The sequence below is a fragment of the Pholcus phalangioides genome, unplaced genomic scaffold, assembly GCF_987345545.1.
Source record: "Pholcus phalangioides strain wild (caught in Gottingen) unplaced genomic scaffold, Ppha-v1.0 ptg000009l_1, whole genome shotgun sequence".
Taxonomy (NCBI): Eukaryota; Metazoa; Arthropoda; class Arachnida; order Araneae; family Pholcidae; genus Pholcus; species Pholcus phalangioides.
This window is the reverse complement of record NW_028301602.1, coordinates 8,254,650-8,275,012: the sequence shown is the minus strand read 5'-3', so window position 1 is coordinate 8,275,012 and position 20,363 is coordinate 8,254,650. Positions and strand designations below refer to the sequence as shown.

Here is a 20,363-nt window from a genome sequence, read left to right as displayed (position 1 = left end):
ACTGTTTGGCCGCAATTCGAGAGAGAAGTTCGTAGACCAGCAAAACACGGGGTCAAGACGCTCTTATAATAAGTGAAAAAATAAAATAAAATAAAAAAAACCCTACAAAAAACATTCAGCGACTGGAAACTACGGCACATGCACGTGCTACATTGGCTTTTCCTTTGATTTTTGCGCACGGAAAGACATGGCTGCGTTTTAAAACTTCCCGTCTATCTCTCTTGGTGGTTCTATTTTTTTTTTTTTTTCATCACCTTGTCTGTCGTCCTTTTGTTCGGCCTCGACATTACTGCTGTCTTTCTCAATAGTAACGGTTATGCTTAAAATGTTTATACTGCTGTGTACATAATAATGGATTCTCAAATGTCATCTCACAGTGAAACAAAAAAAGAAAAAGAACGTCGTATGCCCTTGAAGTTGAAATGGGAACCTACCGAATATTTGATGTCAGGTGAGAAACCAAGAGTGTTTGCTCCGAACGAACAGCGATGATTCAAAACGTCTCATGCAAGTTTCCTTGTTTTGTGACAGCTAGAAACCTTTTACTGTAAAGACCCGCGAGAGCTGCACTTCGTCGCGTGGATAAACGTGCGATAAGAAAAAACAGTTTTTGAAATGTCAACAGCAACATGGCTTCCGGCAAACGTACAGCATAGGCGTAAGAGATGAAATTTCTGACATTTTCACAGAAGAATGAACAGTATGCAGCAAGACCGTAGCGAGGAGAGGGAGGGGATCAGACCCCCCCCCCCCCACAGAAAAGGGAAAAAGATGGCCAAATCTATTGTTCTATCACTTCCCCCCCCCCCCTTCCCGAACGAAATTTCTGGCTACGGGCCTGTCAGTATAAATCAGCGTTTCTCAACCTTTCTGCACCCAAGGACCTTTAAAATGCCTAAAACAATTCAATGGACCACCAATGCACAGCTTGGGTATAGTGACCATATGTCCCGCATTTTACGGAGCATTTTTTTTTTTTTTTTTTTTTTTTTTTCATGTATTGTTTTTCCCTCGATTTCAACAGCCCCGTTCTTTTTTCAACGAAGCTTATTTGAGTTTATAATTTTTACAGATATCGTGAATGAAGATATCAGTTTTCGGTATTTTCGTCAATGAAATTCAGTCACCTTGTCATGTGATGAACGTTCTTTTTCGTTAAATGCATTTTTGTTCACAGCTGTTTGTAGCAGCCTTTGTCTCCCCAGCCTCCGGCAATAATTAGCAAATATGTGGAAAATATCTTTTGGCTACAATTAGGATTATGAATATCATGTATTTAGGAACTTTTTTTTTTTTTTTCTGCTTATTTTTCTCAATGAGATATGGTTATTGTAAAGAGAGAGCTGATTGATTTTTTTTTATTTGAACCCATGAAAAAATAACAAATTACAACAATTCAAAATTACTTCATTCAATTAGAATTAAATCATCGTCTGCCAGAGGATCACCTATGCACCGTCGAGAACTAGTGGTGGTCCGCACACCATAGGTTGAGAAAACACTGGTATAGATATATGAAAGTTCCATACTAAGTTTGGATGAGCTATTTTCCGACAAGTCCATTCAACGGAAACTGATGATTTCAGTTTCGAATTGAGTTTGTTGGGAGTTTTGGACGAGGCAGGACCAAAATTTATTTTCTCGACTTAGGGCCAGTGCCCATTTTGGCGCCGCTCTCCCTCGTAATTTTGAACGGAAAAACGGTAAACTCAGCGACATTCCTGATCCAGCGCCCGGGGCACCGGAATATCCTTGCCATTCCCTAGTTGCAGCCCCGTCTCCACTATGAACAGTAGTTTTTCGTATTCTTAGAAGCATCAGCTCCTCTCCTCACAATTGTAATTTGTCAGCAGAAGGGAATTTATCGTTTCGCCGATTACATGAATTTTGCCGCCTTTTCTCTCATTTTAGTCCGATTTTCTTGAAACTCGAATTCGTAATGTAGAAGGAGCAGTTAAAGAGAGTGAATTCGGCACCCACCAATTTAATATAGCGCCCGGGGTTCTAGACCTGCCTGCTCCTCTCTAGTTGCGGCCCTGTTCCCATGCTAACACACACACACACACCTTCGGTCACTCCCATGCATGCACACTGTTTTGGTCAGTGTTATGGGCCGTCATTTCAACTTTTTCCGGGGGGGGGGCAAAGCACATGTACTCAATGTATGTATATATATATACCATTATACCAGTCTTAGCGTATTTTCAAAAGCCCCCCCGGCTTTTCAAAACGTACATCCCCGTACATGCTCATATCCCATGCTTCACTCATGTGCTTGATCACTCTTTTTCACTCATAACGTTTGTTATCTCTCTAGGTCTCTTGTTTGGTCACTCACTGACCTAGTCCCTCGGTGTCTGGGTCATTGATCATTTTTGTCGCATCACGGTTATTTTCTGCACACGAGGGCTAATTTTAGACCGGGACCTACAATTTATTGCCGATTCCGCACAGCAGGATTGTTTTTTATACTCATCGAGAGGTTGGTGCGCTAACCCCTCGATGTGGGACTCCCTGCGGTAGCAATTTTTTTTTTCTGCGATCGTGTCAGGAAAGTTTTTCTGACAAAGACGAACCGGGTATCGAACTCGCGACACCTCTAAACATCCTTTGGTACTCCTATGAAGCGTGAGTATCTTATCGACCTGGGGTACCGCGCCCTCGGTGTCTCGGCAGAAGCAGATTTATGCATAGGCGGTGATAAACTCGAAAGTCTGGGGGGCATGATGATGTGGTGTCAATTCATATAATATACGCAAATACATTAGATCAGTCGGCTTTATCATTGACGCTGGGGGGGGGGGAGAGACCCTCTCCCATGCCCCCGTATCTCCGCCCATGAATTTATGGCGGGTTTTACAAATTTTGCACCCATCTTGTACAGTCGAATCCCTTTATAACGAACTCCAAGGGACAGTGGTACCACTTCGTTATTACGAAATTTCGTTATAAAAGAATCCCAGGTTTTTTTCATTATTCCTATGTAAACTTAGGGGGAGATTAAAAAAGTGTTAGTTAAAACGAGATTTCAGCTATAACGACATTCGTTAAAACGGGATTCAACTGTACTAACTTCTTTGATCATGCATTCCTCAAACTTGCCGACCAGGGCTATAGCCCGTTAAGCCTTTCTGAAGTTTCTAGGAAACAAGCAACAGTATGATCGAAAGTAATTTCAAAATCGTGACTAACCTAAAATAACCGATTTCTTAAAAAACCCGAGAAGATCCAAATAAAGAAATCACAGTTTTAGACAAAATTATGCACATTATGGCACATTAAATTGCTTCAAGCGGGCAGCCTTTAATATCTTAATCTGTGTCCCTATATTTTCTTACAAATACAAATACAAATACGACGCCACAACAGGCAAATTGCCCAACGAGGTGGCTGACTTAAGAACATCATGGATCCCCGAGCCATTTTTTGGAGGCCCCACCTACTACTGCTACACCCCAAATGCATCCCCGCGGAACCCCCCAACGAATCGGTACATGCGGGAATGTGCGTGTACGTGTAGTGCAACCTGACGTAAAGTTTTGTTTCTGTGTAATGCTTGTTATGTGTAGTGCTGTCATCTGCCCCCAGTTTTTCTAACTATGAGTGAAGTGTTATGGTTGAATGATTTACCGTTGTAGGACTGTTGCTCTCTGTGGCGAGACTTTTTTAACGGGAGATCGGCTCGCATTTGCGCCTTGAAGTTGGGAACCACAGAAAACCAACTTCAGCCGACCACCACTGTGGGGTTCGAACCCGGATCCTCGCATCACGAGTCCGCACTATAACCACTCGACCACCACAGCGGCCGAAGTGTGTGAAATGAATAAAATATATATAAAAGATATTTTTATAGCATCTATATTAATATTATATGGTTACATTGCAGGACCGGACATACCCCGCTTCCCATCTCAGAGAGATATCGAAGCTTTCCCAATTATTGTATTGGTTACAAAATATTATATGGTTACAAAAAATGCGATTAATCGATTAAAATTATTTGATTAACCAGTTGAAAACTTTAATTGATTCAAAGTCCTAGTTACCTAGTTATCTTAACAATTATTATTTTGTAGCTATCGGTACAAAAACTACAAAATTTCAAATTTTTTTTTTGGTTACGTAACCAAATTTCATAATACATGTTTCGCAACCCTTGGGAGGTACATTCGAATATTACACATCCCTGATTACATCGGTATTAGGTACAGGGATAGACGATTTGATCACAGACGTGCCAATATTCATTTTTAAACATCATTACCCTCATTTACTTCTGAATTTCGCAGCTACTTCACGATGATTAACCATTGAAATTGAATTTCGAAAAGCTAAATTGCAGTTAAACTATTTCTTTTTTTAGGTTTTACCAAAGATAAGAGGAGAGGAAAAAAGTCAAATGGATAGACGAAATGATTAATTATACGCTTTCATTCCAATTAATAACCGTAATGCTCAGGAATTAAATTCAGTTCAAGAGGATTATGGACGGAACTAACAAAGAAATAATAGTTTCGAAATTCTTCTAATCGAGAAAATAACTGTCCTTTCACTGGATTCCAGACTGTTTGTCACTGTATAACGCTGTCTTATCATTTTGGCACTCTTTCCTCTCCCTCCTAAGCGTGCCTAGAGTGAATATTAATCATTCGTGTAATGATAGTTATAATAACAATAATAATAATAAAACCCAGACATCTGTAATTAGAGCAGACTAAAGAAAAAGAGTTTTGCTACTGTTTTCGAAAAGACCATGTCTGGTATCGGGCTTGTATTTACGTTACGCCTCCCTTTTTCTGGACTGTGGATTTGGCGTTAGCCTTTCTTTTCTATACTTGAGGAGACGTTTCCGCCAAGGGAAATCCGTCAAATTATAGTGGATAGTAACCAGCAATATATAGGAAAGAAAGAGGGATCAGTTTCACGTCTCAAGCGTAGTATTTTCTTAAAATACAAGCATAAGAACCGGAAGTGAGGAAGACGGCACGGTATTGCATTACCTTTCGTATCCAATGACCTTGGCTTTCGATAAAAACAATAAGAATAAAAAGCTGCTTTAGCCGGTGGTCAACGATTCTTTGGTCATTTTGTTGTGATCACTATTGACCTTATTTCTGCTGGCTATGAAAACTTCATCGAGTTAATGATAGAAAAAAGACTGAAAATTTAAAACCGGATTGTAAAAACTAAAAACACTACAATATGCATTCAAATAATCAATTTTTTTTTTTAATTTTCAAAACTATATCGATCTATTTTCGATATTCACACTCAGGAGAAAGGAAAAAATCGCACTATCGTGGAAAATCGAATGAATTACTATGATGAAAAAAATAGTGTTTTTATACATATTGAGAAAGATTTTAACAGCTTAAATTAAATGAATGAAATAAATAAATGGGATTCAAATGTTGTGTTATGAGCAGTTTTTGTAATAGTTTACATATTTAAATAATCAATATTAACTATATTTGTGTTTATTTATAATCAATATAAACTAAACATTTTATGCATTGATATTTAAATAATTCAATTGATACATGAATATAATAATCCAAATACTAATACAAATAAATTATTTTCTTATATGCTCTCATTGATGGCATTGCCTTTTGCCTATTGCATTACATCTGCATTTCCCAGATGATACGGTTTTTTTTAAATAAAAAGTGGAATTTATTTTCTTTCATGGCTCTTGATCATGGACAGAGATACGGTCCCCCCAGCATCAAAGATGGAGTCGACTGATCTAATGTATATGTCTCCATTGGCGTGAGCAGGGGAGGGGGGGAATTCTCACTCCCTCCCCTCAAGCCGCGATTATAGTGTTATTTTGCAGGAAAAAACTTAAACCCTCCCCTTGAGACAATTCTGTGTACTCCTACGTATGTCTATAGATATATGAATTGACATCATCATCATCATTCCCCCCCCCAACAATAATGACCGTGCCCTCCCAGACTTTCAAGTCTCTCCGCCTATGCCCTGAATATAGAAACAACTCGGAAGTTTCATGCAGCATTAATTATATTTCTTTGCTAGATTACGAATCGAAACTTCGTGTGAAATTGAAAATAATATTCACGGATATAATTTATCGTCAATAACCTTGTCTAATCAGAGAGATTGGAGCACAATTTTTTACGGTATTTTTCTTGGTGCTAAATGATTAGAATATTTTTTTTCCTTCTGCAAGACATTCAAAATCGCAGGTTGTTGACAAAGAGATTACCAGAGCCCGGATTACATGCACTAAAAAAGTGGAGAAATATGCTCCATAAGTATGCAAATATACACTTAAAAATGCTAAAATACGCACTTAAAATGCCAAAATATGTATACAAACCCAAAATATGCACTATAAAAATCCTGAAAAAGTTAAAAATTCTGAAGTATGTACCAGAAATGGTAAATTATTCATTAAGAAAATCATGCAAAAAGGGGACATACTTTGAAAATGCATATGTTCTATTTGGGGCCGTTCAAGTATTACGTAAGCAAATTTTCAGCCATTTTTGCCCCCCCCCCCCATGTCAGCAAAATTTCGTCATCAGCTCTGCTCCTCTGAATCCTAACTCATATTTTCATAAAGGGTGGTTGATGACGTAAGCGTTATCAAAATCCCCCCCCCCCTTGTCATCAAAAGTCAACAAATCGGAACCCCCCCATCGATGATGATCTCTGTTAATTCACTATTTTCCGGTGTATCTTCTGCGTTTTAAACGTTCTAGTAACAGCGTATGCATCTGCGGTTCAAATGGTTCCCTATGGCACTATATAACCACGTGTCCCCAGACGAGAGACTTCCACTTTGGCCAACTGCCAGAGTCCAGAATGCTTGCTTGGAAAATGAGAATTCTAGACAGCCCTCTGAACTTTCAACGTTTGCAGAGGTTGATTCGATTCCTGGACCGCAACCTACATCTACTCCACAATAAGACACGAGCTGCGGGATCAAGGGGACGCAATTCGCGCTCGGAGGACCCGTCTTACGAGCCAACAAGAGAGGTAACACGGTTACCTATTAAAAAGTACAATTTACGCCCAAGAAGACAAGTGTCAACTGTTTCATCCTTTTTCCGGCGGGTGTGAATGAAATGGAGATGCCGGACATATAGACGTCAATTTATATCTTATTACAGCTTGATTGCCGAGATTGTTATATTCTAGATTGGATAAACTCACTTCCAGATTTTATCACATACAAGACAAAAATTATTTTTTGATTATTTATATAAGGACTATTACGATTACGGACTTATTATCTGTGGATGATGCTATATGATCACAATTTGTACGATTATTTATTCCAGATTATTTATTGTATATATGTATATCATTGTTATTTTCACATAAATTAATAAATTTCCGGATACACCCATCCTCCGGGAAAGCTTCGATATCTCTCTGAGATGGGAAGCGGGGTGTGTCCGGTCCTTCAATGTTCAATGTTAATTCACTAAATCCTACCTGTGCAAAAAACCAATGTTATGAAAATATTATGGACAATTTTATTTGAAAAATTATATTAAAAAAATGATTGAGCTCATGTAATAAATAAATGTTTATAGACAAATAAAGATAACTATTAGCTATTAACCTATTATTTAGCTATTAACATGAAATTAAGGTTTTAACATATACGTTCAGGGGTGCACTCTGCCTAACATAAACACATAATAATGTTTATATTTTTTGCTAGGTATCCAACTTTTATGTGCCTCATTTGTATACCATTACCCTAAACATTATTTAACATCATATTTACAAATTCAAATTATACTAATACTCCTAATACTCCCCATACCTCCATTTGAATTTTATCATGATCATTTATGTTTATCTACCTTATTGTACTAACAAAAACGTTTCCTGTTACTTGTCTTAATGAAATCTTTTAAGCAATGCTATTTCAAATTCTCTTACTTCTAAGTTCAAATACTACATTTTGGTGTCTTGAACAGGATCATGATTTGATTCATTGTACAATTAGTCAAAATACCATCCAAACTTGATTTTGATTAACAGGTATTGAGAAAATAAAGACATTTACATTTCTTGTGAAAGGGAACTATTATTGTTTTTTTTCCTAATGATAAGCTTTGCAAAGCTGTTTGAAAATTTTTACTGTATTAAATGTCAAATTCTTGAACGAAAACATAAAACATTTTGGAATGGTGCTCCATCAAAAACCAAATAAGGCACAAACAACGCATTGATCCAATAAAAACAAGCATATTACAAAAATAGCAATATTTAATATCAACAAAACTGGCACTTGAAGTAGAGATTGTCCGAATAAAAAAAAACTAAATTTAAAAAAAAAGAAAAATACATAGCTCTCTCTTTGTTAAAAAAAATTTGAGTATAAAAGGTTTTCGATTGTGCTTATAAAACAACAAACATTTAAGATAGTTTACCAATACAAAGAATAAAAAATGGCACGCACACAAAAAAATTTATAATAAATGCCCTTTCATTATTGCTTGGATTGGTTGCTTATGGGAATAATGCCCAAAGTGTGTGGCGTGTGAATACAAAAAGACTGCATATAAACTACTTGACTTCCAATGACTTTTCACCATCTTTTTGTAAGTAAATGTAGAGGACTACATAAATGAACCCTAGAATGACTACAAGAAAGGAGACCAAGATGAAGATGTCCTGTTTGTAAGAGAAAGTGACAAATATAAGCAACACATAACTTTGATTTCATCAACACTTCAAATTTATGTGCAGCACTTAGACTAAAAACAAACCATTCTACCCGTATTCACACATAATAAAGCTGAAAATATATTAAGATAGTAAATATATTGAGATAACTAGAATTTATCTGGCAAAATCTATAAGACAGGTTACGTTCTGGGAAAGGCTAATAGAAGTGAAAAAAAAATGATGATGAGCCTTTAAAACAGGGTTGTAATTTTAGCTGGTCAAAATTGGTTATGACCAGGATACTAGCTAAAATTGGTTTTAACCAGCCAAAAGTGGTTTTAACTGGATAAAAATGGTCAAAGTTGGTTGAAACTATTGCAATAAATTGAAATGGTCTTTAACTGATGTCATAATAGTTCTAACTATTTTCTTTCATATTAAATTTCAAATTTAAAAAAAGATCGGGTTTTACTTTTAACAAGCATCTGAATTTTTTTTAAATGGGGTTGCATTCATTTTGACGCAACTCGGGTAACTATCTTCTCTGGTAACTATCCAAAACCTCAAAGTGGAAACCAATTCAAATTTTTTTTAATGATATACTAACATGCTATTAGAGAACCGCAAGCAGTCAACTGCCTAAATTTTAAACCTGCCTGTATAAAAGTGCCATTTGATTTTTGTTTGTTGGCCATTTTGTCAAGCTGGTGGTTAAAGCAGAAAATCTATAATAAATTGGTATATCAATCATATAGCTCTACATTAACTTTTTTCTTTTTTATATTTCTTAATGTTTTTATCTGCTTATAAATATTTCAGCTTCATGTCATATTTTCATACATGGTAATGAGGTGAAGGTTTGGACAATTTAGAATATAAGGGTGTGGACTATATGGTAAAAAAATGTGTATATATATTACGAAAAATAATGGTAGCGCAATTTCTGGAGAACTCCTCGGACAGTAAACTCCTGTTGCCAAACCGGAAGTGTAAAGATAAACGCTCGAATCGCGTGGAACGATCGAGGTCTTGGAAGCTCTTCCTTGACTTCCAGACGGTAGCGCCACGAGACTAGTCCCTGCGGTGGTCGAGTGGTCATAGTGACGGACTCGCATCGCGAGGATCCGAGTTCAAGCCCCACCGTCGCCGCAGTGGTGGTCAGCTGAAGTTAGTTTTCCGCGGTTCCCAACTTCGATGCACGAATGCGAGCCGATCTCTCCGTTAAAAAGTCTCGCAGCAACAGGCCACAACACGTACATTCCAACATGTACCAATTCGTTAGAAGTTCCGCACAGGAACATGGACGAGGTGCATGTCTGGTCTAGTAGTAGTAGTGCCACCAGACTGGTACTATCGTAGAATTCCTGGAAAATTCGATGTATCTTTAAAAACGACGGGAGGAATAGAGAGAGAGGAGTCAATGTTGTTGGACTTTATCCTCAATGCGAGATACTTATTTGTTAATAGCTGTTTTCTGTGAAATAAAGTCCTGAAGATTGATTCATCCTCTGATCATTTCAAGGACTTGTGAGAAATTATCCGGAACAATTTTGTGTCAGAGGTGGGATAATTCAAGGACTTGAATGGTAAAGACGAGAGGAATGAAGATGGACGAGATGTGAGAACAGCTGAACCAACTGATGTCTGTGATGGGACAGATGAAATTAAGCATCGTGGAAAATATGAACACATCTACGGCCGCCGCCAACACCTCCATCGCCGCCGTAAATGGTAGGATAGAAGCCACGAGCGCTGCCGTCAACACGTCCATTGCTGAAGTCAAGGATGATGTCATCGCCGTGAAGAGAGACATCGCTATTGCCATCGCTGGAGTAAAGAACAACATCGCCACACACTGCCGTCGCTGAAGTGAAAGAAAAGCTTTCCCAGGAGATGAATGCGGTTGATGAGAAGCTCTCGAAGTGAATACAAGAGCTGGAAAGGATATTTCAAGAGTCTACGCTTTCCGCAGACGCTCACCAGGTTCTGCTAGCCATAGCTGACTTCATCCGGCCGAACATCAAGCCCTCAAAATACGACGGAAGGACATCGTGATCGATCTACAGGACCCAGTTTGAGATGATCGCCTCTGCGAACGGATGGGACTGTGTACTCAAAGCCTTCCACCTAGCCACCGCTCTCCGAGGTGAAGCCGCTGAAGTCCTACAGACGATCGCCGCTGAAGACCTATCCAGCTCTGATGAACGCACTTGAGTTGAGGTTCGGAGAAAATTACCTCAAGGACTTTCACCGGCTGCACCTTAAGACTAGACAGCAGAGAAGACCAGCGAAGCATTACAAGAGCTGGCCATGGACATCGAGAGACTCTCACAGTTGGCGTATCCCTGCTGCCCGCCGGACATCAGGGATGGACAGGCCCGTCATTTGGGCTTTGTCCACCCCCTCCTGGCTTTTGAAAATACACTAAAAATGGATATATATATACAAATATATACATACATACACTGAGTACATGTGCTTTGCTCCCCCCCCCCCTCCGGCAAAAGTTGAAATGACGGCCCTGGGGATGGACTGACCCTGTAATGCTTCGTCGACTCCGTCAAGGACCCCGACATCCAGGAGGCGTTGCGTCTGAGCGAATACAAGGACGTGAGAAGTGCTTTGGTCTACGATATGAAATTCGAAGTAGCCCAGCAAGCTTCGAGGAGAGGCAGACGAATGGTCAGCGGTTCTGTTGCGGAGGACTCTACGGCGGATATCATCAGAGAGCTGAAATAACTCCTGAAGAGTGCCACCAACGATCGTGGGAATCGGAAAGACAAGTCACGGGTGTGCTGGAAAAGCCCTGAAAAAAGGCCACCTGCGGAGCTCATGTTCAGTCGCGGCTGCCGGTACAGGAAACGCGCCATGCCGAGTGTACCACGTTTCACGGCTCCATGGTGGATATCGTGGACTCTACGTGAAAAGCGAAATTGATGGACTCCCATGCAGGATGGTAATCGACATCGGAACCAACGTGAGCATCGTCAGGACGGACCTGGTTCAAACATTACAGCAACGACTTCTCTACGTGCCATCATCGTTGACGCTACAGACAGTCACGGGAGAGAAAATGACCGCATGGAAAAAAATTCGAAGTCTCAGTGAAGTTCGCTACGGTCGTCTCTTGACACACCGTCTTCGTGGCCATGTATCATCGGACTCGTGTATCATCGGACTGGACTTCTGAGGAAACATGGATTTTCCTTGGACATGAGAAATGACCAGCTGAATATGCCGAGGGAAAACATCGCTCTACTTGGATGTGGTCGTGGCGAATTTCCTCCACAGAAAGTGATGGCCATTCCGGAAGCGGTAAAAGGGTCTATTCCCGATGGCAAGAATTGAGACGCCTGCGCCGCTCGCAAAAATCTCCGAAGCGCACCAGGGCCTGTTTTTAACACCACAACGTTGGAGCACCGTTTGAGGGAATAACCAGGGATGTCTTGGGACCGTCACCGAGAACCGCCCACGAGAGTGCTGAATTCTCACCATCGCAGGTGCTTATGGGACGAGATCGTCGAATTGCCAAAGACCGGATAAACATCGTCTGTTGAGAAGAGACTAATGTGATGCGAGTGCCACGTCTCATCACTTCGAGGAAGGAGACCTCGTCTGTCTCTGGAACCCGAAGCGCCGGAAAGGACTTCGCCCGAAACTTCGGCCATCTTGGGAAGGACCCTATGGAGTCGTGAAGAAGCTGAACGATGTGGTAATTCAGATTCAAAAGACTCCATCGTCAAGATGCAAGGTGGTCCATCTGAACAGACTGGCTCCCTACCACAATGAGTGACTAAGTACGACCCACCGACTCGAGGACTGAATTGTCGGGACGAGCAATTTTAAAGGAGAGGGCAGTGTTACGAAAAGTAACGGTAGCGCAATTTTTGGGGAACCCTTGGGACAGTAATCTTTTGTTGAAAACCTGAAGTGTAAAGATAAACACTCGAATCGTGTGGAAAGATCGAGAAGGTCTTGAAAGGTCTTCCTTGACCTCCAGACGGTGGAGCCGCCAGACTGATACTAAGGTAGAATTTCTGGAAAATTTGATGTCCATTTAAAAACGATATGAAGAATAGAGACAGGAGTCAGTGTTGTTGGACTTTATCCACAATGCGAGATTCTTATTTGTGAATAACTCTTTTCTGTGAAATAAAATCTGTGAAGTCCTGAAGATTGATTAATCCTCTGCTTGTGAGAAATTATCCGAAACAATATATACTCTGGTTTTTAATATAATGACCAAAACCTTACCAACCCTGATTTCGGATGTGCTGTTTTTGTTTTTTTTTGGTTTGAATTCAATTATATTCAATTTGACATTAAATCTTTATTCAAATATAGTTAACTAATATACATTCAAATATTCATACTTTATTTCTTCAGTCATTAATTTAATTGTGTTATTAAGGCAGTATGATGTAACTACTTTTTAAGAATTAATGTAAAAAAATTTGAAGCTTGGGTTTTGATCACTTGAAATGGCTGAAACTAATATAGACCAAACTGGTTTTAACCATGGTTTAAACCAGTGATACCCAACGTGGGCGTTAACGCCCCCTTGCGGGCGATGGAAAGTTCCAGGGGGGCGGTAGAAGCTACGGGTATAACATTGGATCCTATGGGTTAGATTACGTTGGTGGCGATGGGAGAAAAAAATTTCTGAAGAAGGGGGCGATAGGACAAAAAAGGTTGGGAAACTATGGTTTAAACCAACCCCCTGGTTAAAACAGATACAACTCTGCTTCTAACCAGGAGAGCTACAGTTTACTCGTTTATCCTTGTGTATGAGTCCCCCCCCCCCCCCCCCCCAATGTAGGAACAAATTCAGTGAGGAAACTCAATTTCAGATGTTTTGAGGAAAAACAATGCTTAAAACTAAGCGTAGTGTATATTATGCATTATTCAGCAATTAAAACTCAAAGAAATAACTCAGCTCGATAATCACATCGGGAAAACAATCAGGGAAACAGGAAGGGACAATCATTAGGCAATTGGAGAAAAAGGGGAAGAAAACTTTAAAATTTTTCATAAGGAGTTCTCGAAACCTTGAGGAGGACAGAAACTAGGTGCTTTTATTACAGCCACCTAGCTGCGCCAATAGCATGTTTTAACTTGAATATTGTATTGAACTACTTGGAAAAATGTTATGGGGTAGTATAGTTGTAGCATATTGAACTGCACATGCTAACACACTTTATTTTTGCATTTCCAAAAATCTACCCATTTTCAAGTTATCTGGTTGTTGTACTCAACTCATGAAATAGTCCACAAGATGCTATAAAAATTACACTCAGTAGGTGAAAATTATCTTGGATCTGCAAAGAAAGGTAGATAAATCCCTCAGGATATCAAAATTCTTTCTCAGTTTTAAATTAATTTTACTTGTAGTTGTTGTTTACAAATTCTTATGCATATTGTATCAATTATTCCTAGTGCTACTGAATTTCTGAATTGGTTTGATTTTTGTTTTTATGGCACAAGGACCAGCTAGGTCATGCTGTGTCATATGAGCCGCTGATTCAATTTAAAATGGCACAAGATAAAAGCAAACTGATTGGAATTGGGTGCAAAATAAATAATATAAAAATAAAATATGTGTATATTATAAAATCATGATGCAAAGTGTAAAAAACTACAACTTATCACAAACATCTTTGATGAAGTTAAAAAAGACAAGATACACACATCATAATGGTCATTTAAAATGTGAAATGATGATGATTGTGACCAAAATCGGTCATAAAATGACTAAGATGATGTAGACAATTAAAAATATGAGTGATGATCACCAGACTTTAACAATGTGAGCCCTCGGGTCAATTCTCTTGCAATAAAAAAATATGAGTTGGTAAGGCAACTGTGTCCTACATGTAACCAGGCAAGCAAGACTTACTCTTTTTGATTGATCCAGCAACTCGCATGCCATTGACCATTTATGGGCTTGATCACCTGCAATTCATTATTTATGCAGTTATCCCAGTAGTCCTGTCAACGACAATGCCTCACTTCTCATACTACATATATTTTTGGCTCTAATGAACTGGTGTGTGAATTTGATATTCCCAAGTATATGAGGATCTGAGTTACTGCCCCCATTCCCCATGAGAAAAAAATCTATTATAATGCAGGTTGACAGTTTTTTTTGGATTACTTTTGTGTCTGTGTGTTTTGCTGTCACATTATTTACTATCACAGAACTGCATAAACCTAACATCTATAATAATCATTGTAATTTTTAATCAGAACAAAAAAAAATTAATAATTTGCGGATTTAACTGTGCTAACCACTTTGAAAGAGAAGCATTAATAATATTGGTGCATGTTTTCTGTGTGCAACTATACTTGCATAACAACTATGTGTATTGGAATTTGATCCATATTCCCTTACTTTAACCATTTCACCTTTGCCTTGCTTTGCTTGAGCCTTCATTTTCATTTCTTTTATTTCTGTCTTTGACTTCTTATAATCATGTTTCCCTATCAAAAGAAAAAAAAATCATTACAAACTGAACAGAACAAATTTAGAGAGCGAATAAAAATTTGTAAAACCAATGTGAATAAATTATGAAAGTAAAATATATGACACTAATAACAATAATTAACAGGTTAAAATTTTATACAGAAGAACCTCAACTTAACAATTTCTGAGATTTAATGAGCTTTTCCTTGAAATGACTGCACATACATTTGTGATAATTTAGAACACATTTAACAAATAAGCATATTTGAGTTCCATCCAAATACAGTGAGCTTTCGCTTATGCGTCGGTGCAAAGAAACAAGAAAAAAAATATATATATAAGTGAGAGAGGTGCATATAAGTGAAAACGAGTAAAAAAAAATTCATTTAAAAATTATATAAGGTAGAAATTGATATATCAAATTACCAAAGTAAAACATATGCCTAAGTACTGACTTTATTCTTGAAACGTAAGAAAATAATATTTTTTCATTGAAATTTATATGCCCTGTGATTAGAATATTACCTTGTTGCATTTTAATTTTTTTAAAGTTACTTAAAATTGAAGACCGTTTTTGTTGCGATTTATGCTGCAATACTGCTCATACGATTAAAAGTTAATTGCATCAGTTTCTGAAGTTGTACCTAATCATAAAGAATTTCTAATGTTTCTAAAGTTTTTGCGAATGTTGTGGGATTTTTAAAAAAAATTATCTCCCCATCCATTTTTTCACACACACTTCATCCTGCAGCTTCTTCAATGTAGTTCTCATGGCTTAGTTATCATCAAACTTTCATGCTGTCATTTACTCATGCTGAAATGTAGTAATGTTAAACATGTGATGGAATGGATACATGAACTCTAAACGCAGTCTCTAGCAAAAATGAAAATTTGTTACTTTTCTAAAACACTTGCTAGGCTTCAACTTCTTACCTCTATCATTATTCACTCATCACATCAATTCAACTCACCACTTCAATTGGCATTCTTAGTGGAAAGTAAGATCCATATTATCTCTCTTGTGTGCAGTTGTATGGTTTATTGATACCGATAAGCCTCACAGGACAGAGTGATGATGGATACTAGAATCTCACCTTAAGCTGTAGGAAGTGCAAAAGAATATTGCCAAAAAAAAAGAATTCCAAAGAGAACTCACTCTGATTGATCTCAGTCATAAACAGCAAAATAGTCCATATATAGAAGGAAGAGAATAGGCTATCCTCTTCAGCACAAATATAAGAAATATAGTTAGCCATAATTAGCCATTTTTTTGCTCAAAATCTTTTTGAACTCTTTGTAAGCCTTTTTTTTTTTAATAATAATAATCAAAATTTTCGGTGACTCAAAACTGAGAGGTATGCCGCAAAATGATTTGCGTAAATGAAAAAAGTCATACAAATGATTAATAAATATCATTATTCTCCTATATCTTCCGAATAGTAGGAAAGTGAATTTCTGAGGAAGTGCAGAAAATTATCTTATAACTAAAAGAAATGTATAAATGAGAGGGTGTATAAGTGAGAGATTACTATAGTTAAATACACTGTAGACAATAAAAATTTATGTTGCACCAAAGTCATTAAGCTTGTTAAGGGGTATGGATAACTTCTCATCAGGGCATGGATAAGTTCTCAAAATGAAGTAAAAGAAAAAAGATTCAATACAGGACAACACAAATTTACTCACAGGATAAATATGAAGTCAATTTGATAAGCAATAGACTGATTTCATGCCGCTAACAAACATGCTAATAAAGCAGAAATGACTCACTTTTTACATGGTTTTATTTCTCTGTCTATCATCTTTCCCTGTTGTTTGGCAAAAATTTTCTGTCCTTATAAAATGGAAATGTTTTGAATGAATGGGGGAATTTATGTCCTTCCAGTATCATTTACTAACCTCCACTCTCTACATCACAAACGTTGTCATTGACTAGGTCACCAAATTTGTCAAAACTTGGCATGATTTATAAGGAATATGTAATATTTTCCCTAATTAGCATTCTTATATGGATCAAACACAGGTTAAATAAATTACAAGCGGAATTGACATAACTAACAAAAAAAAAGTCAATATTTACAAATATTTTGTAACAAGCATTTTTTTTTAATTTTATGTTTTTAAATTATGAGATTTTTAGGTTTTTTTTTTCATTAAAAAACTTAGTTCAAAATACGATCAATTTAAATTACATGAATATTTATATGTTGTGAAGCAGAAAATACTGACTCAAAAATTATTTGAATACACCATACCTATTTCTTTTCTGTAGCGATCAACTGGAAAGGCTTGTTTTGTGTCATTCTTATTTCTGGCCATATTAAAACCTAACAATACGAACATAATCATAGAAAACAATTACACGCACAGCGGTTACTCTAGCAATTTATTGCTTATTGAAGTTTGTAACTAAATGAACTAAAACAATTTGAAAATAAGTGAAATTCATTTATGTAAAAAAACAATAATCTGCTTCAGAGTTGGATTTGACCTTAGATCCCTGATTCCCAACGTGGAGGGACCCAGGCTCCATAGGGACGGGGATGGGGGGAATATGACTTTTAAGGGAGGAGGCAATTTGATTTTTTAGAGGTGGCAATCAGAATCAATGCAAATTCATATTTGATTAATGAATAATGTAAGAATTAATGAAAATTCATATTTAAAGAAAAAAATTATCGTACAATAAGTAAAATTCTCTAATAATGTAGGGCTTCCTATTTAACTCAAAGCCCTGGAGTCCCTCATTGGGTTCACCCTGTTAAGATGCCACTGTGTGAATAGAGATACCACATTATGACACATTGCCATTGGGCTTTATGGACTATTTTTTAGCCCACACTATCTCAAAAGTTGGAAACCCCCCTGTTTCAGATCAGGTTAATACTCTTTTGGTCTTCCTCCACATGGATAAAAGATCCCCTTTCTAAATAATTAGAGCTACGGTAAAACATCTCTTAGCAGACACCTCCCAATAACGAACTTTTTTTTAAAAATTACATCGATGTGCCTCAATGTTTTCTGCTATCCATTAATGGACAAAATTTCTGTTCTCATGGGTGTCCATTATCGAGAGGCTCTACATACATAGGGGCCAGAACCTAGGGGCTGAGGCTGTTTGAGCCACCCCAATATATTTTATGGGGGGGCTGAGCTTCCCCCAATAACTAATGAATTTACAATGTGACGCACCACTCCTCTTGCATAATGGTTTGAGTCCTGTATATATGGGATAACTGGCAAGTTTCAGCCCGTATATGTTTTCTTCATTTTGGTGCCATTGACTGTGTATGTCACAGAAAGGGGACAGGAACATAAGTAGGACCTATTTTTGGGAACTACTTACAAATAGATGACACCTTCATTTCCCATTCAACTCCACTGGTTAGAAATTGCTGTATGGTGATATATGACCAGAGTTGATGCGCAGTAAAATTGCAAGAAAATGACAAATGCTCACTGAAAGTATTTTGGAGGTCAGATTCTAGGGCAGGCATCTGTGCTCTATTCCCGTGTCCGATTTCATGTTCCCCAAGCACTTAATCAACATTCTGCAAATAGCATTCAAGAATTAACACCATCCTGATTTCATGCATTTGTATGTCAAACTTGCCGTAAGGGTGCCCTTCTTTTGATGATGGGTACAGATAGTGCTTGTGACTAGGAAAGGTTGAACACCCTGTTTTATGGGATATATAACCTCAGCTTTTTCTTCTTAATAAGGTTTTCTCCAAGCAAATTTATATCATGGGCCGAGATACAGGAGGGGGGGGGGGCGCTCCCCCCCTCCCGTATCAAAGGTGGAGTCGATTGATCTAATGTATATATGAAATGACATTATCATCATCGTGCCCCCACAGACTTCCAAATCATAGGCGGAGATAGACTTGGAAGTCTATCTCCACCTATGATATTTGTATAGAAGATTTATATAATAATATAGGGAAGAAGAAAAAATGGAGCAAAATAAGATTTTACAGTACCCAAAACAGCTCTGGTAGAATGTTTTTCAGGGAAAAGAAAGAAGAGAGAAATTATTAGTTGCAGAAAGTTAAATTTACAGATAAGCTTTAGATAAGACTACAAAGAAATTTGTGACATTTCACGTTTGAAAATCAGTAGAAAATTTATGATAGCCACGATATGAAATCAATGTTTGTTTTAAGTAAGGCTCAAATTTATTACTATGCCTTTAAATATTTTTTATTTCACTATTCTAACACAATAAAGCATTTTTTTCATGATTTTCAAAAATTTTAAGGCATTTTGTCACAATTTTCTATAATGTTAAGGTATCTTTCATGATTTTCAGAATTTAAGGCATATTTTACAGCTATTTTGCATATTTCAGCAGAACAATGATGAGTGATTTTTTTCTTCTCCCAAGATCACTCTTCAACAGCTTCATTTCCCGCATCGGCAACTTTTCACGATATTGGCAATAATTGGCAATTTTGCTATTTTAGCATCGTTTTTGACAAAAGATTGGCGATTTTTATTAGGAGCAATTAAAATTTTATTTACTGCCTCTGGCATCATTTCGGACAATGATCGGTGGTTTTCCGTAATTTCCTCGACGAAATATGGTCAGCCCATTTATAAAGACGTATCTTTGGGTTTTATTAAGATTATTAAGATTTTTTAGCGCATTAATGCATTTTTAGTGGAGCATATTCTGTGGGTTTTTAGGTCATAAAAATCCTAGCTTTAGTTATCAGCATTCAGAATAGTATAGATAAGCAATACGAAATTTACGGGATGCGAAAAACTTCGTTATACATGAGTATACGTGATATCTGTGTTCGTTATAAGAGGGTCCGTCCGACTGTATTTCGATGTTGATGCAACTGAAAAAACGGTTATTTCTCACCTTCACCGATTACGTAAGCTGATGATCAAGCACAGAGATGGTCTACGGGACCGATTATGCCACATTTGCAGGTCTCCTAAGCCGCTATCAGAACAGCTGAGCAATCATGATCTTCAATGTAAACAAAACAAGTTTGTTGTTGTGGATCAATCCCGACGGTTTTGACCCTATTCTCCCACGCCTTCCAGATTTTGACTTGACTGGACTCAATTATAATATTTTATACATTAGTTTCAAAAAAGTTGAAAAAGACATTTTTTTTGCGAAATAACAGTTTTTTTTAAAGAGCTTGATTGAATTTTTTACTTATTTTGGAAGTCAGAGGTTTCCGGAAATATAAATTACGTCATATCCGCATTGGAAGCTATCTTT

General features: G+C 37.5%; 1 protein-coding gene across 1 annotated transcript; it reads right to left on the bottom strand.

Moving 5' to 3' along the window:
- Positions 1-8,238: 8,238 nt before the first annotated feature.
- On the bottom strand, positions 8,239-20,130 carry LOC149081701 (triple QxxK/R motif-containing protein-like). Its single transcript, XM_089237108.1, has 4 exons — positions 19,992-20,130; positions 17,377-17,448; positions 15,050-15,138; positions 8,239-8,664 (listed from the first exon to the last, which is right to left on the bottom strand). Exons 2-4 carry the CDS (start codon positions 17,438-17,440, stop codon positions 8,557-8,559), a joined length of 261 nt encoding a protein of 86 aa, XP_089093234.1. The 5' UTR covers positions 17,441-17,448; positions 19,992-20,130; the 3' UTR covers positions 8,239-8,556.
- Between the last annotated feature and the right edge of the window lie 233 nt (positions 20,131-20,363).

Excerpts from the sequence above, each read along its gene's own strand:
- LOC149081701 (XM_089237108.1), bottom strand. The coding sequence starts at position 17,440 with ATGGCCAGAAATAAGAATGACACAAAACAAGCCTTTCCAGTTGATCGC. Across the intron at positions 15,139-17,376 it reads TCGCTACAGAAAAGAAATAG|GGAAACATGATTATAAGAAG; the intron begins GTATGGTGTATT and ends TTCTTTTGATAG. Across the intron at positions 8,665-15,049 it reads GCAAAGGTGAAATGGTTAAA|GACATCTTCATCTTGGTCTC; the intron begins GTAAGGGAATAT and ends TCTTACAAACAG.